At 57.5% G+C, this 23259-nt stretch overlaps 2 protein-coding genes and 1 long non-coding RNA gene across 11 annotated transcripts; 1 reads left to right on the top strand and 2 right to left on the bottom strand.

The window, feature by feature from the left end:
* Window positions 1-1283: 1283 nt before the first annotated feature.
* On the bottom strand, window positions 1284-3362 carry LOC146542591 (uncharacterized). The gene is made up of 2 exons (XR_014879994.1): window positions 2869-3362; window positions 1284-2765 (listed from the first exon to the last, which is right to left on the bottom strand). It is a non-coding gene; the product is annotated as an uncharacterized LOC146542591 (long non-coding RNA).
* On the top strand, window positions 2595-12408 carry NFE2L1 (NFE2 like bZIP transcription factor 1). Of its 3 annotated transcripts, none has more exons than XM_085210803.1 (7): window positions 2595-2613; window positions 3908-4027; window positions 4364-4875; window positions 7923-8138; window positions 8359-8448; window positions 8780-8941; window positions 9333-12408. In XM_085210803.1, exons 3-7 carry the CDS (start codon window positions 4366-4368, stop codon window positions 10668-10670), a joined length of 2316 nt encoding a protein of 771 aa, XP_085066929.1. In that variant the 5' UTR covers window positions 2595-2613; window positions 3908-4027; window positions 4364-4365; the 3' UTR covers window positions 10671-12408. The 3 variants fall into 3 exon arrangements, with proteins under 3 accessions (XP_085066929.1, XP_085066928.1, XP_085066927.1); XM_085210802.1 differs by lacking the exon at window positions 2595-2613 and adding an exon at window positions 3351-3478; XM_085210801.1 differs by lacking the exon at window positions 2595-2613 and adding an exon at window positions 3473-3563.
* Window positions 11072-23230, bottom strand: CBX1 (chromobox 1). 7 transcript variants are annotated; one of them, XR_014879992.1, is made up of 7 exons: window positions 23054-23228; window positions 18351-18526; window positions 17645-17822; window positions 16829-16923; window positions 14639-16184; window positions 14377-14442; window positions 11072-14290 (listed from the first exon to the last, which is right to left on the bottom strand). XR_014879992.1 is itself a non-coding variant. In XM_085210806.1 (5 exons), the coding sequence occupies exons 2-5, from the start codon at window positions 18488-18490 to the stop codon at window positions 16040-16042; spliced, it is 558 nt and encodes a 185-aa protein (XP_085066932.1). In that variant the 5' UTR covers window positions 18491-18523; window positions 23054-23230; the 3' UTR covers window positions 14482-16039. The 7 variants fall into 7 exon arrangements, 2 of the variants coding, with proteins under 2 accessions (XP_085066932.1, XP_085066931.1); XR_014879991.1 differs by lacking the exon at window positions 14377-14442 and having other exon boundaries at window positions 11072-14055; window positions 14144-14347; XR_014879993.1 differs by lacking the exon at window positions 14377-14442 and having other exon boundaries at window positions 11072-13728; window positions 14144-14347.
* Between the last annotated feature and the right edge of the window lie 29 nt (window positions 23231-23259).

Raw genomic sequence — 23259 nt, 5'->3', positions numbered from 1 at the left:
GTGGGCAATTCGATTTTAATTTCATAGCAGAGCGGTTGATTCATGGCTCGTTGTCGCCAGCGGTGACTCCGGTAATGACTTTCCATCACGATGAAAAGTGGAGTGACATCGCTCATTATTCCTCCCGCTCGTTATGGCAGGGTGGGGCGGGGGGGCCACGCACCTCTATGGACAGTGAGCGATGGTCCCCATTAATCACCACCACGACCCTCTGCCCCCAAACCACCCCCCCCCCCCGGCAGATGGGAGGGGGAAGGCAGAGCTTCGCCCCTACCACCGTTGGGCTGCACAGGACAGGGGGTGGCCGAACTCCCCCCACCACCTTCGGGATGGTCTTCCACACCCATGGGCGTCACCCCCTGACCACTCCCCTCCCCCCCCAGCAGTCTATTGGCCCCCGCGCCCCTTTTGGGGGGGAGTCAATGGGGGGAGGAGGTGATATGCAGAGCTCTGGGCTCCAGCCGGGTCCCCTGCCGGGGGGGGTGGGTTTAATTCCCAATTCCCCGGGTCGCCCATCTGCTCTAGGTTGCCCACCTCCCCTTATTTGTGGCGCAGCTGCTGAAGGGGCTTTAATTCTCCTCCTTAGAACAATGCTCAACTCGGCGACAGCTGCACCAGGGACGGATGTGACACCCCGGGCGGCAGCGCCGTCGCTTTGTCCCCGCTTTGTCCCCCCCGGAGGGAGGCGTGGTTCAGAGCCCCCCCACACTGCTCCGTGCCGCCGGCAGGGGGCGCTGCAGGACTGCGAACGGAGCGAGGAGGTCGAATTCGTGTGGAGGCGGGGCTAAATGACAAGGGGGCGTGGTCATGTGCCATATAAGATGTGCGTGCAACGAGAGGGCGGGGCTATGCAAAACAGCCCATCCGCGGAGCGGCTATGGGGAGATTTTGGAGGGGGGGTCTCTGTGATTGGGGTGGTCTGTGGGGTGATGCAGAGTGACCGTGTCCACCTCGTGATCCCACAGCCCCTGTAGGTGTGGGCACACGTGGGTGGTGGCTCAAGGTTCACAAGGCTACAAGTGCCCGCCTCAGTGGGCTCACAGCCTCTTTCGGGACCCTCTGGGGGTCCTGCGGTGTCCCACCAGCCTTGTGCTAAGATGAGATGGGGGTCACGACCCGTAGTCATACACCTCCAGAGGGTGGCTTGACACTCATGTCACAAATGTCACCGTTGCCTCCAAAGGGTTGGTGTGGAATGGTGACCTCCATGGCTGAGCCCCAGCTGGAGGCACCCCTGGGTCCCGGCACAGCTGTTGGAGAGGAGACTGAGCTGATGCAGAGGCTTTAATTGGCACAGAGGCTTTAATTGACATAGAAGCTTTAATTGGGACAGAGCAGAGGGGTTTGGAGAGAGGCCCAGGTGCAGCCTGGTGGCTTTTGGGCTTGCAGCGAAGTGGTGTAGGAGCAATGAATCCATTCTCCTTCATTTTGCTTAAGGACTGCCTTGACATGATTAATGCTGAGGGTGGGAGCGGGACAGGGGCTGCTGGGGGGCAGTGGCCAGGAAGGTGTCTGTGTCCTTTCACCCCCAGGTGCAGTCTTGTGCAGGACAAATGCCATCAGTGCATCGATGCGCCTTAATGCCCGGCACAGAACGAACCCCCATTGCTGAGAAGGGTTTTAAATATCCCAGCTGGGAGCAGGCAGCTCAGGTTGCTGCTGACAGCACCCTTGGGCCCCACTGCCCACCCCCATCCCATGGGGAGGCACGAGGAGGGGTTTCAAGCCTCTCTAATGCACTCCTGTTCCCCACAGGGCACAGCGCTGTTCTCGTGCTCTCCAGCCCCGTTGGGAGCCAATAGCAGCTGTAGGGTTTGGTGTGCTCTCGCTGTGGGGCTGTGCCCTCCCTGCCTGCCACCATTACCTCATCGGATTGTGGGTTGCAGCACGACGTGGGCTGGGGCCGCACCCCAGCTTTTGTAGGTGTTTGCTGGTTGTTTTGCAGATTAGTGAGGCTGGGGCAGAGCGAGCCCATGTCACCGAGCTGCTTGGATCCATTGCTGCCACCTGCCTGATCTTCATCCTGTGCTTTGTGTACTGCTTCCAGGTAGGGATGCTCTGTAACTGGGGCAGTCCTGCTTTGGGGGGGTCTGTGCTGTTTGTCTCTTGACTCCTGGCTCTGCTCGAGGGAACTTTTTGTCAGTGACAACACCGAGATGTGAAACAGGGCCTCACTGCTGGGTAACACCACCCAGCCACGGGCACTCACTGCTCACAGCCACAGCAGGGCTCTGTTAGCCCCCGCCTGGAGCCCAGCTATTGCCACCCAGCAGAGCCAGCGCTGCAGTTGGGCGCTGAAGCCTGAGCTCACTTGCTACATTTTCAGATGAACTGTTGTCTCTGGCATCCTGTTTGTTTCTGGGGCAGGACGCGGGCGTCTGCTTTTGGCTGCTGCTCTGGGCAGCTGCAAGCGTGGCAGAAATAGCAGAGCAGGGGCGGTGCTGCCCGGCTGCCACCCGAGCGATGGGGACGGAACCACCCCGAGGCAGCAGGGCTTTATAACGCTGGCTCCATGTTTATTTCTTCGGTCAGTTTCCAGCCTCCTGTCGGTGTGAGGGCTGCTGAGCCGTGGTTCTGACGGGACATCCCATCCCATAGAGCTGCGGGGTACAGGTGAGGATGAGGTTGACTTTTTGCTGCTGTTTGCAGAGCCGTTTGCAGCTGCGTGAGCTGATGCTGTCAGGCCCCCGATGCTGTGGGAGACGGGGAGTTCTCACCCCAAAACCAGAGCAGGCATCGCAGGCAGGGATATTCCGTCTGGGCAGCTGCCGGTGTGTGAAATTAAAGACTTTAATTAGCGAGGAATGGAGCAATGAGGAAAGGGAAGCGTGGGGCTTCGCGTTGGCCCTGAACGCGGCCCTGACTCACCGCAGCCCTCGGCCTTCCACCTGCGGAGCGTTGTGCTAACACGGGGCGGGCCTCGGGCCCAGCACGGGAGCTGTGTCCGCACCGCAGGCCTCGCCGGGTGGCTGCCGAGGAGGCCCGAGGTCACCCAGCCCGGAGACGCCGGCCGTGCCGAGCGGTGCTGGGCCTCGCCGTGCGCCGTGGGCCCGGGGCGCTCGGTGCCATGGCAACAGCAGCGGGGAGAAGGAGCGGAGCCGTACTCCGTCGGGATTGGTGCAAGCTGCCGTCATTCAAGATACCGGATGGGTGGCTGGCTCCTGTACGTCGTATCATTGGTAGTTGGAGCTGTCGTTCGGTTAGGGCCTGGCGCTCCATTGGGCTAGCGATCAGTCATTCATTCACGCGGAGGGCGGTGCCGTTGCACGGCTTTCTCCTCTCCAATTGGTCCAAACCTCTCTTTTCGCTCTCCGATTGGTCCAAACCTCTCTTTTCGCTCTCCGACTGGTCTCTCCGCCTGCCCATCCGCACGGCGACAGAGGAGGGAGCGTCTCCTCCGCGTCACCTCCTACTGGCCCACCGCTTCGTCCCGCCTTCTAGGGGCGGGTGCCGATTGGCGGAGGCGCCGCGGGAGGAGGTGTGAAGAGGAGGAGGGGGGGGCGGGAGCGGGGCCGGCGGCAGCGGCGGCGGCGGGGCTGGGAGCGATCGGCGGCGGCGAGCGGGTAGCGGCGGGCGGGGCCGGCGGCGCGGACGGAACGCGGGGCCGCGTCACGAGGCCTAGAGGGCGCCTTAAAGGGCCCGGGGCGGGGCGGCGGGGGAGGCCGGGCCCGGCGGGGCCTCACGCGGGGCCGCCGCGCTGCGGGGCCTGGAGGGGCGGCGGCGGCGGCGGCGGCGGCTGTGGCTGTGGGGGGGGGCGGCGGCGGCGGCGGTGGCGGTGGGAGCCCCTCGTGGTGAAGTTGACGCAACGGCCTAAGAATAGCGCGGGGCGGGGCGGCTCCGTGCACCCACCGGGCTGCGGCCGGGCGGGGCCTTCCGCGTTTCCTCAGCGCCCCCGGTTCGGTTTCAGCTCCGGAAAGGTCCCGAAACGCAGCTCGGCAACTTCGGATCTGCCCCGCACGGAGCGCCGCGGAGAACGGAGGGGAGCGGGACGGGCCGTCCCGTGTGCTGCATGTGGGCACCGCGGGCAGTAAGTGGGGGGAGCGGGGAAAAGGGGGTGGGGGGGGGTTTCCCCGGGTCTGTTGGAGTGCTGAGGTGGGATCCGGAGGGTTCAGAGCTGGAGAGGAAAGCTGGATTCGTCCCCAAGCTGAAGGGATTTCCACTGGGAAGTTTTATTGCAGCGCTCTGCTGTAACTCTGACTCTGAAAGTGTTGCTTTATTTTGTTTAAAAGTGGGGCAGGGGAAGGAGCAACCCGAGCGACCTGTTGTGAGCTGAATCCACCTGCTGGCTCCTTGTTGTTTTTGTTTTCTTTTTTTTTTTTTTTTTTTCCTAACCTTCCACCTTCTTTCTTTTCTTCTTCTCCAGAAATGCTTTCTCTGAAGAAATACTTCACGGAAGGCCTCATCCAGTTCACCATCCTGCTCAGCCTGATCGGCGTTCGCGTGGACGTGGACACCTACCTGAACTCCCAGCTCCCTCCTCTCCGGGAGATCATTCTTGGCCAGAGCTCTGCGTACACCCAGACCCAATTTCACAACCTACGCAACACCTTGGACGGGTATGGCATCCACCCAAAGAGCGTAGACCTGGACTATTACTTCACTGCTCGCAGGCTGCTTAACCAGGTGAGGGCACTGGACAGATTTCAAGTGCCCAGCACTGAAGTCAGTGCCTGGTTGGTGCACCGTGACCCCGACGGCTCCGTGTCCGGCACCCAGCCCAGCACTGGCATCGCCCTCGAAAACAGCGGTGGTCTGCAGGATGGGAACGGTCCTGATGGTGCTGTGAGGGAGAACGGGGCTGAGCAGGGCTTTGGGGAAGAGCTGGAGGACCTGGGAGCTGTGGCTGCCCCAGTGAACGGGGACCTGACCAAAGAGGTAGGCGGCTTCTTCTTCTGTCTTGGCTTGGGGGACAGCCTGGTGTTGGCTTTTTTGCTGGCTATCAATGTGAGTGGTGTTCTGTGTGTGCTGTGTGACGAGCACGTGGCCATGGGAATGGCATGGGGCCGAAGCACAGCGTGCTCCTGAACGCTTGCTGTACGCTCAGGGTGCTTTTCCACTTTTGTTTGCTGTATTCTTGGTTTGAAAGTGATACTGAAAGGTGGGGAAGGGGCTGGGGTCGGCGTTTCAGCGTGTGCACAAAGCTTTGTGTTGTGAAACCCGTAAAATAACGCTGGGAAATAAACACAGGCATTGGGTAACAGCCTCATCCCAGGTGTCAGCGGGGTGGTTGGGTTACTTGGCTCTGGAGTTCATCCAGCTGAGACGTTTATAGCTTGGTTTTCATCAGAGAGGGGTGGGAAGAGGTGAACTGGAAAGTGGTTTATTTTTTCTGTCTGTCTGAGCATAACCTTTCAGATGTTGTGATGCAATCGGTCCCTGCTAGGAGCTCCTCTATTTTTTTTTTTTTTTCCTTTTTGGCACTGGTCTCTGCCACGGCCTGTTCAGCCTCAATATCTCTCCCCAGCCATGTGTGGGTGTTGGTGCTGCTTGGCTCTGTTGGGCACTCCCAGTGTTGCTGCTGTTGTCACATGTTCTGAGCTTGGTGAGGAGCCGGGTTGGGATGCAGCCCATTGCTTCCATCCCCTGTGGGCGCCTCGAGCTTTGTCACACGGTTTTAGCACAGCAGGAGGCAGGAAACCATGGAAGGAGAGCAGTTGAACACGTGCAGGCAGGAGGGACGATGGTGGTGGTCGGTTTGGGCCGAGCTTTGCTGTGGTTGAGCAGCGTTGCTGTAGGATGTGTGAGTGTGGAGGAGTCGCTGAGGCAATGGGAGGAACTGGCAGCGCAACGCAAACGTTCACATGTCTGGCTCCTGGCCTGATAACTGAGAGGTAATTCCTGTGCGTGGAAGGAGGGAGGACTTTGACTTGCTTCCTGTAAGGCCACGTGTGTGGCCGTTCCTTCCCAGCTGCTCCTTGGCCGTGCTGTCCCCATGTTGGAGCACTTGGGCTCTGCCCCTCCTCCCACTCCCGTTCCCTGCCTGCTGCCCCACAGCCCAGCTCGGAGGGCACCCCAGTGACACCCAGGGAGTCGGGAAACCCCACAGGCTGTAGGGATGGTGCTGCCCACAACTGCTTATTTTTGGTGTCTTTGTCTGGAACCTTCACTCCCTGCTCGTCTCCAGGCTCGGTGCTGGCTGCAGAGCTGGAGCTTTCCTCCCGCAGGGCTGCAAACTCAGGATTTGTGCTTTTGCTCGACTCCCCCGTGGCTTTAACGCACTGCAGGTGTCTGGGGCAGGACGCGACCTTGTGCAGGGAGCAAAGCTGCCTTCACAATTCTAGAAGCTGGCGCGGTGCGGCGCTCTGTGGGCGCTGAGCTGAAGGTGGGGCTCCTTTTGCCTCGGCAGCTCCCGGTGGTGGCCGAGCCCCAGAACGAGGACCGGTGCCGCAGGGCTGGAGGGGCTCCGAGCAGGACGCAGCCCCCGGCGGAGGGGTGAGGGGGGGCTCCGTGCTCCGCGCTGGGCAGGGCCCCGGAAACCGCTGTACCGTCAGCCCCGGGCAGGAGGGGCCCGGGTTGGGCCGGGCGCGGTTCTCCCGTTGTCGGCGCGGAGCCGAACGGAGGTGGAGCGGCCCAAGGTCACCGCGGCCGTCCCTGCGCGGGGCCCGGAGCCGCCGCCGCCGCGCCCTACAGGCCGATCTGATAGGAAGACCGCAGGCGGCGGGGCCTCGTGGCTGCGGCAGGCCCGGGGGTGGGGGTTGAAGGCGGCCCCAGGCGGTGCCGCAGCCGGGGGAGGCAGCGCCCGGTACCGGAGCGCGCGGCGCGGGGCGGCGGCGCTGCGCCACGGCGGGGGCGCGGCCCTGCAGGAAGGCGCGGGCCGGCGGGCCTCGCGGTCGCCGATTGGTGGAGAGGGCGGCCCCCCGGCGGCGCGGATTGGCTGAGGCCTCCGCCCGGGCGAGGGGCGGGGCGTGCGCTGGGGAGCCGCCGCCCATTGGTCGGGCGAGGCGGAGGGGCGGGGCCCGGCGGCACCGCATCCCGGCGGGGCGGGGGGAAGGGCGGGGCCCGGCGGCGCCGCAGCCAAGGTAACGGCGGGGGAGGGGCGGGCGGGGCGCGCCGCAGCCCGGCCCGGGCGGGCGGCGGCGGGACCGGGGCGGGGCGGGCGGGGGCTGCTGCCGCCGCCGCAGCGGGGCCGCGGGCACCTGTGGCCGCTCGGGGCGGAGAAGCGGCGATGCGTACTCGGCGCCGCTCCCCGGCCTGCCCGCCCCGCCGCCCCCCGCGGGGACCATGAGCGCGGCGCCGCGGCCCGGGCGGCAGCGGGGGCCATGAGAAAGGTACCGAGCCGGGGAGGGAGGGAGGGAGGTGGGGGAGGGCGGTGCTGCAGGGCCGGGCTGCGGCGGGGCGGGGGCGGTGGTGCCCGGAGGGGGGTGGGGTGGGGGAGCGGCACGGTTGGGGTCCCCAGGGCGGGGGCGGCCGCTTCGCACCCCCCCAACCCCCCGGGTGCGGTCGGGCTCCGGGCGGGGCGGGGCTGCGGCCGCCCGGTGGCGGCGGTTCTGGTTGCATCAGGTGGGCGCCGATGCGGGGATTTTTAAAATTTTTTTTAATTTTTAATTATAATTTATTTATTTATTTTATTCCCCCCCCTCCCCCGTTTCCCCCCCCCTCCCCAACCGGCGCACTCCTCCCCTTATGCAAATGGCCGGGATGGCACCACGGGCTGATGCAAGCTGGCCACGGCGCAGCCACCGCCGCGACATTGGCCCGAACGCCTCCTGCCCTGCGCCGCCTGCACCGGGCCGCCCCCGCCATGGGGCGCGCGTCCGCACGGCCCTCCCGCAGAGCCGCCCCCCCCGGGCTGCGATGGGCAGCGGCCGCCGCGCCCCGCAGGAGCCGAAGGAATGGTGCGGGGGGCGGTGGGAGAGGATTGGGCCGAGGGGTCCGGAGGGGCCCGTGCTGAGCGATTCCGTGTGCGTGCGTGTGTCTTTCAGGACATCGATTTGATTGACATCCTGTGGAGACAGGACATCGATCTGGGCGCCGGGAGAGAGATTTTTGACTACAGCCACCGACAGAAAGAGAGCGAAGTGGACAAAGAGCTGAGCGATGGGAGGGAGCGCGGGGACGGCTGGAGGAGCGCGGGAGGACAGGTCACCAATAGGAACCTGCTAGTGGATGGCGAGACTGGGGAGAGCTTCCCTGCGCAGGTAACGGAACGGCTGGCATCCAGCACAGCTTCTGCTGCACTGCACTGCCGGCTCAGGGTCCCCTCCAGCCCCAACCCAGTGCTGGAAGCACCTCGGAAGCATTGGGTGGGGCCTCTGGCTCTTTTTTGGATGCACTGTAATGAAGCTGTGCTGTAGGAGCTTGTTTTTTCATCGCCTCCTTCCTAATCCCGGGGCTGTGGTCGCTTGTGTTTCCCATCAGGTGCCTGGCGTGGAGGATCAGACGGCCCTGTCCCTGGAGGAGTGCCTTAGGCTGCTGGAGGCCACCTTCCCTTTCGGGGAGAACTCGGAGGTGAGCGAGGATGGGGTTGTGGTGCCGCTTGTACCCCTCATCGAGAGCGCAGGGCTGGCAGTAAATTGGGTTAGGCTGTTTAAGGAGGCTCCAGGCATTGTGCCTGCGAAAGTAGCAGCGGGGGGAGGGTGTGGGGTGGTCACAATTAATTAAAGACTTCTGGCTTTGCTTCTAATTAGTTCATAGCGAACTGCGGAGGAATAACTGCAACCGCTTTGCTCTGAACAAAGGAGAAGCGATTGCCGGCGTGGAGGTGGAAGGGCATTGGGGCTGGCTGCCTCCCTGGCCGCGGCTCATCAGCTGGGGACTGACTGTGCCTCACGTGGTTCAGTTTCCAGCTGCAGATGTCTCCACCCTAAGCGAAGCTGTGCCCAGCGAGAGCCGGCCTGCGGGCATCCAGAGCAGCCTGCTGTCTCCTCTCCTCCCAGAGGCCGAGTCGCCCTTCGATCTGGAGCAGCAGTGGCAGGACCTCATGTCTATCATGGAAATGCAGGTCAGCGCACCCTGGGGTGGAAGCTGCTGGTGCTGGAGGGTGGCAATGGGAAGGGGTTTGCCCTTCTAGGCGCAGGTTATCGCTCAGGTGAGGTTAGTGCAGGTCCAGTGGGTGTTCCAAGCACCCAGCTCCTGGAGAATGGCAGTTGGAGGTTCGGAACAGCAGCTTTGGTTTTGCCATAGCCTGTGCGGTGACATTGAGTGCCCGTGTGGATGTTGCTGGCAGTGTCTTAAATCTGCAGCTGGCGGATGGTGCTGGGCTGACTGGAGATGTAGCTCCTTCTACAAGAGCTAGAAACGCTGTGTCTTTGGTGTATCCTGGTGGTGAAGGGCAGTGAAAAGGCAGGGCCTGAACGTGGTTGATTTGCTGATCTGCTTCGTGTCTCTTCCAGGCTATGGAAGTGAACAGCACGACCGCTGAAACCCTTTACAACGGCACAAGCGGAGACCTGCTGACTTCTAACTACAACCTCGCCCCAAACACTCCCATCAATCAGAATGTCAGCCTGCATCAGGCCTCTCTGGGCAGCTGCTCACAGGACTTCTCCCTCTTCAGCTCTGAAATTGAAAGCCCCTCCATGGGTGGCAGCTCAGCGCTGCTGCAGCTGGCGCCGGACAACTCCACCGGCCTCAACACCACCTTCAGCTCCACCAACTTCAGTGGGATCTTCTTCCCCCCACAGCTGAACAGTACGGTCAATGAGACGGCGGGCCCTGAGCTGCCGGACCCGCTGGGCGGCCTTCTTGATGAAGCCATGCTTGATGAGATCAGCTTGATGGATTTGGCCATCGAAGAAGGTTTCAACCCAGTGCAGGCCTCGCAGCTGGAAGAGGAGTTTGATTCTGACTCAGGTCTTTCTCTGGATTCTGGCCACAGTCCTGCTTCCCTTAGCAGCTCAGAAGCCTCTTCCTCTTCTTCTTCCTCCTCTTCCTCCTCCTCCTCCTCTTCCTCTTCCTCCTCATTTTCTGAGGAAGGAGCTGTCGGCTACAGCTCAGACTCTGAAAACGTGGACTTTGAAGAAGCGGAAGGGGCAGTTGGGTACCAGCCCGAGTACAGCAAGTTCTGCCGCATGAGCTACCAGGACCCGTCGCAGCTCCACTACTTGCCTTACCTGGAGCACGTGGGCCACAACCACACCTACAACATGGCACCGGAGACCCTGGATCCCGAGGAGCCCAAGCTGCCCAGCGTGGGGAAGAAGAGCAGCAAGGAGAAACCGTCCGAGTTCCTGGATAAGCAGATGAGCAGGGATGAGCATCGAGCCAGAGCCATGAAGATCCCTTTCACCAACGACAAGATCATCAACCTGCCCGTGGAGGAGTTCAATGAACTGCTCTCCAAGTACCAGCTCAGCGAGGCGCAGCTGAGCCTCATCCGAGACATCAGGAGGCGAGGCAAGAACAAGATGGCTGCCCAGAACTGCCGCAAGAGGAAGCTGGACACCATCCTGAACCTGGAACGCGACGTGGAGGACTTGCAGAGGGACAAGTCCAAACTGCTCAGGGAGAAGGTGGAGTTCCTCAAGTCCATCCGCCAAATGAAGCAGAAGGTGCAGAACCTCTACCAGGAGGTGTTCGGCCGGCTGCGGGATGAGAACGGCCAGCCCTACTCCCCCAATCAGTACGCCCTGCAGTACGCCAGCGACGGCAGCGTCATCTTGATACCTCGCACCTTGGCTGACCAGCAGGCCAGGAGGCAGGAGAGGAAACAGAAGGACCGCAGGAAGTGAGGGAGGCACGCGGGAGGAGTGGGAGAATCGCTCAAGGTAGAACTGGAGAAGGGCTGAGCCTGGAAGTGCTTAGAGGAACTTTCATGCCTTTTATCCAATATATCTTCTCAAACGTGACTGCTGCCGGTCAGTGTACAGGAGGGACTGCGGCCGAGCGCTCCCTGTGGGGAGGGACGGGGACGAGCGGACAGTGCACTGGCGAGCCCAGCACCTTCCACAGCCTGGAATCCTTTGAGCGCAGGAAATCAGCTGGCATCACTGGTGGGGAGATCAGCGGAGGCGGAAAAACTACTGTTAGGAACTGGCTTTAAATAAGAAAAGAGATTTAAGCAAATGAACTTAAAACCAAGCGATAGGAGAGACATTTTTCTGAACTTCCAAAGTTCTGTGATTTCAGGTAGTTGTTTCTTTGGTTTTTTTTTTTTTTTCTTTTCTTTTTTTTTTCTTTTATTTTTTTTCCTGAACCAGTTTTGACATCAGTGTGTGTGATTCAACCTGACTTAATTCCAGATTAGCCACCATCCCTTTCTAGATCAGACCAGTGCACACATGGCAACACGAGCGGTGCGGCCTTCCATTAACCCTTCCAGCTCTGAGGAAGCTCGGGGAGGGCTGTGCTGCCTTGGGGCGTGGAGCTGGAGCCCTGGAGGGGGTCTGAGGGGGGGGGGGCGGAACTGGGAAGGGTTAACAGGAGTGGAGCGCTGTGCATCCCCACCACACTCACAGAGCATGTCACTGCCGCGCAGGGCCGCTGTCGAGGAGGGCACGCAGCAGCCTGCATGCAGCCGCTGTCTTCTCCTACTGACTGGCTGAGGAAGCTTTGGGGGCCACGGGGCGGGTGTGCGGCAGCAGGGACAGCACGCAGAGCCGTGGGCTTGTCACTTATAGAACTAGACATCTGTTAGGATTCCTGTTTCTTAACCGTGCTTTGATTTTTTTAGGGCTTCAGCCCTGTTTTTCCCTATAGGGTCTAGAGTGCTTGTGTTGAGTAAAAGGGAGAAGCCCGAACGTTCAAAGCTGCTAATTGTTCTCTTTGCCATAAAGATTCAGTGTAACCGTGTGATCACATTATAGGATTCTCTTCTGTCCCTAGGTGTTGGTCTGACTTCCTTTGTTTTAAGGAGGGGGGTGGGGGTAGTGCCTTGATCACTGTTGGTCTCCTCCATGGAGACGATCCTAGAAGCTGTATTTACAATATAGCACAGCTGGGAGTGACTTTACCAGCAACTGAATAGCTTAAAATGGCTTTCCTAGCCAGTCCTGTGCATGTGATACGGGCTGAGGGTGTAGCACTGAGGGGGACGGCTGAGGAGGTGCGGGCAGCAGCTCTGCAGGGAACCCAGGGGTGCCGGGGGGGGGGGTGAGGGGGGGGGAGTGATGCTGCTGGGGGCTGCCAAGGAGGAGGTGTTGGTGTGGGCATGTGAACAGGCTGCGGGGAAAGGAGCTGCATCTCAGGGTGCGGTGTGGGGAGAGCTGAGGGCTGCATGCTGCCTTTGTGGGCCTGCGCAGGGCTCTCCCGTACCGCGCTCCTGAGATCCAACAGCTTTACTTACGCATGAGATGAAGCACAAGTGATGGAGATGTGGGTGTTGGGGAGGTTGGAATGGAGCCCTGAGTGTATGTTTTAAATTATTTTCCTCTTAGAAACTTTATTTTAATGATCTGTGACCTGTCAGGGAAAGAAGAGAGATTGTGTGAGCACAGGACAAAAAAATAAAACGGCTTATTCACTGTACAAGCTTTGGTTTCATGTATTTTCTTTTTATTTTTTTAAGCTGAAACACGTTTGGGAAACTGAAGAGCCTCTCTGTGGGGGCCCTCAGCCACAGCTCCCAGCTCTGTGATGCTTTGTGGGGAGTGGGCACTGCTGCTGTTCCCAGCCTGTGGGCGTTCCTCAAAGGCAGCAGCAGCCTCCCCATCATTGCCAGTAGCATTTCCCCCACCTGGCCTCTAGTGGGGGCAGCGTTGGTACAGAGCTGTAATCCCAAATTGATTATGAACCACCAATGGAGCCCATCAATAAGAGGAGGCTTGGGCAGCAAGGTGCTACAGTCCTGCCTTTGGCAGAGCCCAGCAGCACACACAGCACTGCGTTGTACCCCAAAGGGGGAGGTGAGGCCCTGCTTCTATTGGGAACTTCATGGGGCCAGTATGATTTTCCCCAGACCGACCCTCCCCTATCACAGGAGGGGATGGATTTGTCTCCATTTTGCTGGGCACTGAGGCCAGGGCAGCTCCACAAACACAGCTCAGCCCAGGGGAACACAGGGCACTAAAATAAACGAGGTGTTTCCAGTCTCTTCCTGGGCCCCAGGGCTGTTTATCCCAGGTGTTACCTCAGGCCGCTCTTAGGCTCTGGGAACCAGGGCCAAGCATTTGCCTTCCCCCCCACTGTCCTCCTTTTCGGGGAGCTCCATGGCCTGGCTCCTGCCATCCCCCCCATTCTTGCTCTACCCAGCCAGCAGTCCTGCTCTGCCTTCAGCTGAGAACACTCCTGGTGCAATCCCTGCCTGCAGCCATCTCCCCCAGCCTTTGGGGCAGCACGGGGCCAGCACTCGGTGCATCGCTGTCACATCCTGGCACTGTCAGCAGTGTGGGCTGCCTGCCAGCGCAGATCAGGTGGTGAGCAGACCTTTCATTTTCCAAGGCAGGAAGCACTTAGCCACCAGCGGGGCCTCCTGCCTCTGATCTCGGCCAGAGCCCTGGCTTTGAGGAGTGCTGGGTTGCCCCACACGGCCTCTCTGCCTCCATCCCTGAGCACTGAACCCACCACCACGACCTGTCACAGCTCCCAGCGCACAGAGAGTTGGGCTCAGGGCCTCAGGAGGTGATGCTCTGCCCCATCGGGAGCCCCCCATCCTCCAGACTCCTGCAGCACTCAGCTTCCAGCCCCCGGTGGCCATCAATCAGCCGAGAGCCTCTCCAAGGAGCTGCAGCCTCCTCATGTTCAATTAAGTGGACGTTCCTCCTTCCAACTCCAGTGATTAACACCAGTTTAATTGCTGCTGCTGCTGCTGGCTACCAGTGCAGGGAAGACATTTCAGCATACCGCCGGGTGCTGCGAATAGCCCGGATTTCAATGGGCTGCATAGTTTTGCAGGCACTGGCAGAGCAGCTGAACACCACCCAAAACCTCAGTGCTGCTCCCTGCTCTGTCACGCACCCTGTGGATGCTGGAAATTGTGTGCCAGAAAGCCCCATCCTCCCCTCAGTGAAACCTCAGCCCTTGCCAAGGGCTGTGCTATGGCACTGAGAGCCAGGGGGCCAAGCGGAGGGGCACAGCTTTCCCTTCCTCCATACTGAAGGCTGCAAGCTCTCGTGTAAGGCCAAACCAAGAACAAAGCAACGCCATTTCCATCTTCAGCCACCAGAATCAGTGGCAGAGCTTTAAAAATAACAAAAACCCGTCCATAAACACAAAGTGACAACGTCTGTTTCACATCCCCATGAGAAGTGCAGGAAAGGGCACTTACCCACACCGCAGGCGAGCCGGGTCCTGGCCGGGAGCTCACACAGCATCTCCTTCCATCAAACAGGTCCCAGATCACAGCTATGCCTCTCACCCTCAGGAGCCTCCTCGACTCAGGCCTTTAGCTACCAACCTCTCTGCCACGTCTCTTCTGCAGTCACAACGAATAAGATGCAGCCGTGGGCTGCTGCAGAGCTCCAGTCGACACCTAGATGAGAGCCGGCAGCCAGATCTAACCTCGTTCAGCACCACCAGGGCTGAGTTCCCTCCTCACTGCTCTACACCGAGCTCACGCACAGAGAGCTGGAGGAAGGAGCAAGGTTGAGAAGAAAAAAATCAGGATTATAAATCTAAAATTTTATTGAGACCAAAAAAACTGACAGAGCTCGGTATGAAGTTAAAATCCAAACACGTACTTTACATTTAAACAACGTTTTCACAGAAACCTAAACACATGCTTTTAAAAAAAGGTTTGTACAATGCAAGTCTAGATACATACCACCCTACGAGGAGGTGCCAGGAGTCTGGTGGGGCTCATGATTCCAGACATTAAATAAGTCATTATTTGTAATAAACTGGATTTAAAAAAACCCTCCGAAGGTTCAGGGTTACTCATCTGGCTCCGGCACCAATGCCTGGCCTCCTAAAAACAATCACTTGTTATGGGAGAATATGGAATTAATTTTTTTTTTTATTTTTTTTTTTTATTTTTTTTTTGTGCTGCTCGTGGTTTCCTCTCTCCCCCATGTGATAAATGTGAAGGGTTCCCAGTGCTGCTGGCTGGACAGTCAAATTAAGGTGGGAAAAGGAACGAATAGTCAGAAGTTTCTCTCCCCCCGATTTTGACAAATAGCACCTTGTGATGGAAAAAAAAAAAAAAAAGAAAAAAAAGAAAAAAGGTAGAAAGGCTTTTAAGGGGTTAAGATGCATTCCCACCCCACCCTCCCACATACAATGCGCGTGTCAGTAACTGGCAGTTCTGCTTCAGGACAATACGAATCACAAGTTTGCATTTTCACAAGTCTCCCCTCACCCTCCCTCCCCCCATACAAACTGCTCTGAGAGTTTTGAGGACCTCGGCTCCAAAGATGTGGACATTCACAGTCTCAGTCTCATGTCAGCATCCCTGTCTCCTTAGTTCTGTCATCAATACTGGGCTCTTTTTTTTTTTTTTTCCTTTTTTTTTTTTTTTTCTTCCTTTTCTTAATTCAGGTTCTAAAAAAGACCTGGAAATGATCTGGAACGTTGTCACCAGACCTCATCTCCCTCCCTCCCCAATGAAACAAGAGACCAATTTCCCCACACCCCTCCCCCCATGCCCCCAGACCGATACACCAGTAATAGCAAAAGAAAAAAAAAACAAAACAAAAAAAAACAACAAAAAAAAACCAACAACAGGAAAAACAAAAAAACAAAAAACCAAAAAAAAAAAACCTACACACATGCTACGCCGTAAAAATGCAGAGTTAACACTATTGGGAAGAAGGCTGTGGGTTGCTGAGATGGTCTTTGAAGAATGAGCAGTATCCATCTGCACTCCTTTTCCCCAGCCCACCCATCACCACTGACAGTCCTTCATGGAAGGGGCTTTGCTTCCTCTCCCACAAGCTGAACAGCCTGGAAATCCCATGCCTCCCCCACCCCACCCTCCCTCCCCCCCAGACCCCCCACCCTTCCCTCCCCCCCCAGTGAGCCGGGCTGGTTTGAATCTGTACACAGCATGGAGCTGCATAAAGCAGCGGAGCAGCTGCAGGGCACAGAAACCATACTGGTCTCTTCAAAGGGCATCTTCTCCAGCCATCTCTACGCTCCCGACTGAGCAGAGCTGCGTTCTCCCCCTCTTGCTCAAACCCACAGTTCAGATGTTTATACAAAGGCTGGCCAGGGCGGGTGCCAGGGTTTAGTTCTTGTCCTCTTTCTTGTCATCGTCCTCTGAGGGGTAGGAATGCCATGTCAACCTCTCCTCATAGAACGAGATGACCACCTGGGGGCACTTGATGTTGGCTTCCTTGGCGGGGACCAGGTCGGCCTCATCAGAGTTCTTCCTACAGGCCAGAGCAGAGGAGCAAGTTAGGGGGCTGCAGAGGGAGGCGGAAGAACTGGAGAGAATCAAGCAGTTGGAAAACTGAGGAGTCCTCAGGCCACTCAGGGAATCCAAGCAAACCCTTCCTGAGTGACTCTGGCGCAGAGAGCAGCAGCACGTGAGTCCTCAAAAGCAGGCATGTGTTGTCAGGCATGGGGACAGCAGCCAAACCGAAGCTGCAGCCCTTCCCCAGCTACTCCGTACTTCTGAGACAGTGCAAGAGCAAGTGGTTCCTGCACCTTCACCTGCCTGGTTTGGCTCCCAGATGCACCAGCGACAAGCCCTGTTTCACTAGAGCTGAAAGGGACGTGGTCACGGCTCTCCTTGGGGTGTGGCCTTCTGAAGCTGTGGCCCACGCCACGACATCACACCCCTCTCTCTCCCCAAGCTCGCGCCTGCTGCAGGGGGCATCTTAAGAGCCACGCAATCCCAAGGGCCCTACCTGCTTCTTTCACATCCACGTTAGCCTCAGCGCAGAGGGTCACCTCAGGCAGCAGCGCCATCGTGAGAGATTTCGTGCCAGGTAGCAGGGACTCCCCAGGTGCAGGTCCTTCCCTCTCTGGCACAGAATAAGTGAAGAAATGACAGACACAAAGACACACTCACCACTTCATCAGGAACATGAGCTCCCCGCTGGAATCTGTGGCACCGATGATCCGCTCTGGCTCAAAGCCCCGGGCAAAGCCTCGTGGTTTCTCCGACTGCAAGAGACAAGTTTCCACTTGTAGCATCAAAGGGTGATGGTCACACCCCTGCTGCAGGCCACACAGACACCCTGAGGGCTGCTCAGAAAGGCTCTGTGCATCAGATGCTTGGACTGCAATGACTGAGGCCAGCAGGCACAAAGCAGACAGCTCAGGTGTACACCCGTGGCACAGAGGGGACCTGGGGGCCCCAGGGCAGTCCAAAGCCACAAGCAGAGGATCTGATTTCCAAGGCACAGCTGCTCAAACTTTTGTGCCGGCCGAGATTCAGCAGCTCCCAGGATGCAAAACAGACTGCAGAGCCTCTTTCTTGTCCTTTTTCCCAAGCAGCTATGAGCATCCTGAGAGGGAGGCTCCCTGCTCTGCCCTGCTCCCTCTCTTGGAGGCAGCAGGTAACCCCTGCAGCCCGTTTTACCCCTTGTGGCTGCTCACGAGAAGCTGTGGCTCCACATTATTTAGGTTCAAAGATTGACCTTTCAGTTTAGTGCTAGAACCAGCCCTCGATTCCCACAGAGGCCTGGCTCAGAGAGCAGCTCATGCCTCCTGAAAAGCCACAGCTTTTCAAAAGCCCTCCAGCTGTGCCTCGCTGATCTGGAATAGTCTCCCCTCTGTGCAGAACCATTTGACTGAGGTTTCAGAGCATGGCTACTCCAGTTGCTGGACACTGTGCCAAATGCAGAGCTAGGGAGGTGAGTACAGAAAGCCCACGCTGCCTCACCTCCTCCTTCTTCTTCTTTGGTTTGCTCTCCTCCCCTTTGTCCTCTGTGTCAGACTCTGCTTTGCGTTTGCTTCCCTCAGACTTCTCACTCTCATGTGCAGTTTTCTGGGACTGAAGGAACTCTGCAATGAGGTCTGGGCAGTCGAGGTTCTCCTCTGGCTCCCATGTGTTATCTTCACTGGAATCAAAACCAGCAGTTTAATTTACAGACAGAGACAGACACAAAGTCCTGACACCAGATCAAGTGGAGATGCTGAGAGAAGCAGCAGGATTCTGTGCCCTCACCCCACGAAAAAGATAAGGGCAGTGGTGCCAGAGGCCAGGGCAGAGTTATTTCTCTTTCCAGGAAAGAAACGCAGTTCATTTCATCTGTCTGCTTGCTTCACACTCCCTTAAAGGGAAGGAAGTCCCACTATACCACCATGGCACTGCACAGTTAATCTGTGAGACAGAAGCAGGACTTTCTCACCTAGGCTACGCTCACAGTGCTCCAATTAGAGCTGGTGACATTCAGTACCACCTTCTCCACCATTACATTCACCCTGAGCCTGTTAGCTCCATTTTGTAGACAAGGAGAGGCCCTCTGACCAAATAATTTCTGTCTCACATCTGATCTAAGTCTCCCCTCTTTTAGATTAAAGCCATTCCCCCTCAACCCATCGCTATCAGAACATGTAAAAAGTCAGTCTCCCTCTTGCTTACTTACTCGGAGAAGCCTTTCCATTTCAGCAGATATTCCACTTTGCCCTTCACCACTCGTCGATCCAGGACCTTCTCCACCACATACTCCTCCTCTTCTTCCTCTAAGACCTCTTCTACTTTCTTCTTGTTCTGTTTTTTTCCCATTGTGCTGGCCAGTTTTTCAGCTTACGGGCGACGCTGCTGAAAGGGGAAAGAAGATCACACGTGTGTGTTAAGGACAGGTTTGCCTTTGCAAGGCAGCAGAAGTATACACAGTACCCAGCTTTGCCTGTGAACCCAGCACAGAAGGCTGTTTTAGAGGAAACAAGCACTTACAAAGCAGGAGACACACAAAGCCCTTCCACTCATCTCAGCTCTACCCTGTCCTGAGCTGTGGAAACCATTTGCAAATCCACACAGCAGCAGGAGGGAGAAAGCACACTGCTGACATTAATTTAAAGTTAATAAACAGTTAATCCAAGCTAAGCAAAAGTCACAGTCCCTGATCCTGAGCTCCCCATGTTCTTTCCTTCAGTGTTTTCATGTATGTGCTCTCTAGGATATTCATCCAGCTACAGAGTTTTTCTTCTCCTTATCTCCAGGGCATACAAACAGCCACAGAACCACAAGCCCAGAGCTTGTGGGAAGCATCTGAAGCACTGCAGGGTTTGTAGGATGCTCTGACCCAAACCAAGGCCATTCCCTGGACAAAGGAATATGGGAGTGCTGTCATTAGGTTCAAAGACTGCCTTGATTTAGACTGCCCAAAGGGTCAGGAGGTGGTGAGCATTCCCACCTGATGTCACCAACACCGAGTCACTGTCACTGTCACCAGGACTGAACCTCCTGGTCCTGGCTCTGCATTCCAGGAGGAGTGATTGTCACCCACCCACCTTGCTGAACAGCTGCCCGGAGCCTTCCTGGCCTAACTGCCTCGTTCCAGTAAGAAATGCATATTCTGCCAAGCAAGATGACTGGCGAGCTGGTCAAACGTTACCAGCCCAAACTCAGGTGAATGTTATACAACACATTTCAGCTGACAAAAATCTACGCTAGTTAGTTTATACAGCAAAACAAGAATCCTGCAGATTTACACTAACGGAAGATGTCACTTAAGAACAATCTCAGCTCTCAGCTGAGCGAGCTCCCTTTGTACAAGATGTTGCTGAGTTGAGCAGCTGCCATTAAAGCTCCATTCAAAGGAAAAGGCTCAAAAAGGAGGCCCACAAAGCCCAAAAAATGAACAACTAGTTCACACCAGAAGCCCCAACAGAGAGGACAGGAGGGACACAGCCGAGGCCGCATGCTCCAGACCACCCTGTCTGTGCTGCTGTCTCACAGACAGGCCCTAAGGGCAGCCAAGGACCATGGAAAAGCACAGAGAGAGAAAGCAGCACTTCTCCGTTTGGCACGCACTGCACTCAAATGTTTGGATTTTGGACCTTGCTGCTGTGCTGCTGCTCGGAGCACACACTGTGCAGAGGATGGGCACCGAGCCGCTGGTGAGCCAGGCAGAACAACAGCCCTCCTTCAGCACAGGGCTCTGCTGCTTTGTGCTTACCTGGTGGTTTCAGAAAGAGAGGGGTCAGCGCCAGAGCTGGCTGGAGATGGAGACAAGGGAAGAGCTCGCTCTGCTGTGTTACAGAGCTGCAGCATCCATCAGAGGAGATGAAGCCTGCTCTGAGTGCTGTGTGGAGCCATGAGAAGCTGCCCAGCCTGTAAGGCCCAGCAGCTGGAGCAGTGACAGGGATATTCCCACTGCAGGGGCACAGCAACCACAGGGCTCCTTTATTAAATACCACAGCACACCCAGCCCCCAGGGATACAGATTTCCTGCCCCATTCCTGGGGGAGGGGAGGAGTAAAAGTTGGGAACAGCTTGCTGAAACGAAGCTGTACAACATCATGTAGAAGAAAAGCTTTTCCCTGCCCTGCTCCCAGGCAAAGGCAGAGCCAGATATTCACTGGGCATTGACTGGACGCTGGGTGGAGGCGAGCCCAGGGCTGTGCAATGCAACAAGGCGAAGCTGCCAGCGCCTGCAGGAAGCCAGGCTCGAGTTTCACTCTGGAATTCCTCTGGCAGCTCCTTCCTCCCCTTCGCCCCCGCGGGGAGGAGGATCCTCCGTGCACTGAGGCACAACCTGTATGTGGAGAAAAGGGCCCGCAGGGGTGAGATCCTGGGGTTCCCTGCTCCCAGCAGGGACTTGTGCTCAGCTGCAGCCAAAGGGATCTCAGCCACAAACGCTGCAGTTGTTGCCTTGTTCTGTAAGGACCTCGGGATGCTGCATTAAGGAGCTGAGTGGCTCCCTGGACCAAAGTCTGCGGAGGCACCGGAACCAGAGCTGGGAGTGAGGCAGGCAGAAACGGAAAAAGGAGGAAAGCCACAGAGCAGTGCAAGCAATGCGATGCCACAGCTCCATCGTGGTATTATAGGAAGGGCAGAGAAGATGCAGACGCGAGGCCAGGAGCACTTGCAGAAAAAGGAGGCCAGGAGCAGAGCCCAGGGGGCCTGGTGGCTCTGGGGCTCCACGCAGCACATCTGCAGCCTGCAGCAGGCAGGCAATGCTGAGCCCCAGCACAGCAGCTGCTGCAGAGCCTGGCGTTGCAGAGGCGAGCTGTTGTGCAGGCCTTTCACTGCACTGCAGTCAGGGAGGCTGGAGCACGACAAAGGGATTCGGCAAAGATCGCAGCCTTTGCACGAAGGCATTTCAAACCCTGCCTGTTTTCTTGATTCAAAATAAACCTCAGCCACACAGAGCTTGGTTTGTGGTTGGAGGGGAACGCAGCAGAGGCAACGGACAACAATTGTGGGGACACCGCTCACGTCTACGGGATTTGGGGCTGGATTATCCTGCCCCAAGAAAGGTCTCATTAAGTAGCACACGTTTCCTATGTTCAACTTCAATTTTCCTTCACTTAACGTGTGAAGAAGTTGGTTTACACTGAAAAACAGGACCATCCTGAACCTAGAAATCCTGCACTAAGTCCTTCTGTTTTCATTTGCTGCTTCTTACCTAACGCTCAAGGCAAGGCTGAAATCCTTTGTGAAAAGGAAAGCAGAGCAGTGAAAGATTGAAAGAATGACTCCTTGGTCTGCAGCTAATAGGAAAAGCATCCGACACACCTAAGGCACTTGAAAAGAATTCAAAGCCCAGTAAAAGGGCAGGAAAAAAGAGGCCCAGCATGAAGGTGTGCACAAAAGCCTGCTTTATAGGGACAGGAATAGCAGGCAGAGGAACGAGAGCTTGGCTGACAGCATGGATCAGCACAAAATTCTGCTCACTGCACTTCTTGGGGCAGTAGGGAACGGAACTGATGCTGAGACGCTGCTGAGGGAGAGCTGCTGCCCTTCCAGCATGCCTCGTGCTCATCTTTTCAGTAGAAAGCTTAACAAAAGGAGAGCCAAGAAAAAAAAAACGTGGAGACCCAGAGGTTGGGTCTGAATACAGCCCGGTTCCATTAGCTGCGCCTTAAAGGATGAACAGTTCAGCTTCGCTTTAATGAGTTCTAAGCTTTAAACATTTCCTCCCTTCTGCCTTTCCTCAAACTTGGCCGGGATCTCTCGTCTCTGTAAGGACTTACAAACACTCCAAGTTTATTCTGCATGTGCCAGGGGAAGGCAGCAGGCACCGTTCTGATGAAGTGGGAAGCAGCACACAAAACCTTCCACACTCCAGAACCTGAACACAGCAGAAAACACCTCCGGAAAGTTTGAGTCAAAGCTCAAGGCTTCGAGCAGAGATCAAACTAAAGGAAAGCCACAGCCTTAGAGCTCGGCCACATCATTTCCAGCTAAGTTCACAATCCAGGAGAGAACATATCTCTGGTTTTAAGAGAAAAACACACACAGCAGGGATATTATAAGGGAACTTGAGCTACAAACCCCACCCCATAGACAGGGATTCCAAGGTTTGGTTGGCAAAGGTGAACAGAACCTTGGGGGGCCAAAAGCTGAGGGTGGAAACATAGGGCCGTGTTCCTCCTCCCCCCTTTGTGCAAAGGGAGGAAAGCATTACTGCAACATCTTCGGTTTTAGGATGGGAGCTGATGGCTTCAGGCTGCAGCTGGCTACCAGGAACAACTTCTTCTCAGCAAGAGCAGCGAGGCACAGACAGTCCACAGAGATGGGAGCGTCCCCACGCCTGGAGGAGCCGCAGCACGGCGGGGATGTGGCACTGATGGCCGCGCTGAGCAGCAGGGTTGGGATCTGAGGGCTCTTTTCCAACCTTATCGATCACCGCACGGATCCCAGGTGTTCACAGCAAACACCGCCTCGATTCCCACCCCCACCTGCCGCCCGTCCCTTAAAGCAGCACAGGGGCCTCGCAGTGCCCGAATGCTCCGGGAGGCGCCGCTTCCCGCCACAAAACCCCGCCGCTTTTCGTTCTCTCAGCTTCACACAAACAACGCCGTGTGAAAACTCAACGCCCGCCCCAACCGAGCGGCTCCGGCTCCGGGTCCACCTCCTCCTCCTTGTCCTCCTATGGGGGTATGAACCCCTTCCGGCCCCACAGCTCTGCCCTCCACAGCCCAACCCCCCCACGCTCCGAACGCTGCTCCTCCACACCGCCCCTCCCAAATCCCCACACCCGTTGCCGCCCACCCCGCTCCGTTCCGTTCCGTTCAGGCCCCGCTTTGTCCCCGCGCGGCCCCGCCTCGCTCGGTTCTCCCCCCCCACAACCACCGCAACCCCTCGCCACAACAGTAACCGCGAACCGGCCTCGCGCACCTTGCACAGCCCCGCCAACGGTTCCGAAGGGAAGCGGCCTACGGGCGGGCAGGGGCCGGCGCCGCGGGCCTGGCGCGCTCCGTCTGCCTCCGTCGAACAAAAGAGCCCGGCCAGCCCCAGTGCCCGCCGCGCCGCGCCGCGCATGCGCCGCGACCCGCACCCGCCGCGGTGCACTATGGGAGATGCAGTCCTCCGCCGTTAGATGT

This window comes from Meleagris gallopavo, chromosome 29, assembly GCF_905368555.1.
Source record: "Meleagris gallopavo chromosome 29, MGAL_WU_HG_1.1, whole genome shotgun sequence".
Classification (NCBI taxonomy): Eukaryota; Metazoa; Chordata; class Aves; order Galliformes; family Phasianidae; genus Meleagris; species Meleagris gallopavo.
This window is presented reverse-complemented; position numbering and strand designations above follow the sequence as displayed.

Coding starts and splice junctions, on each gene's coding strand:
- NFE2L1 (XM_085210803.1), top strand. CDS start 4,366: ATGCTTTCTCTGAAGAAATACTTCACGGAAGGCCTCATCCAGTTCACC. Junction 4,876..7,922: donor ACGGGGACCTGACCAAAGAG/GTAGGCGGCTTC, acceptor TGTGTCTTTCAG/GACATCGATTTGATTGACAT. Junction 8,942..9,332: donor TGTCTATCATGGAAATGCAG/GTCAGCGCACCC, acceptor TGTCTCTTCCAG/GCTATGGAAGTGAACAGCAC.
- CBX1 (XM_085210806.1), bottom strand. CDS start 18,490: ATGGGAAAAAAACAGAACAAGAAGAAAGTAGAAGAGGTCTTAGAGGAA. Junction 17,823..18,350: donor AAATGGAAAGGCTTCTCCGA/GTAAGTAAGCAA, acceptor TTTTGATTCCAG/TGAAGATAACACATGGGAGC. Junction 16,185..16,828: donor CTCATGTTCCTGATGAAGTG/GTGAGTGTGTCT, acceptor TCTGGCCTGTAG/GAAGAACTCTGATGAGGCCG.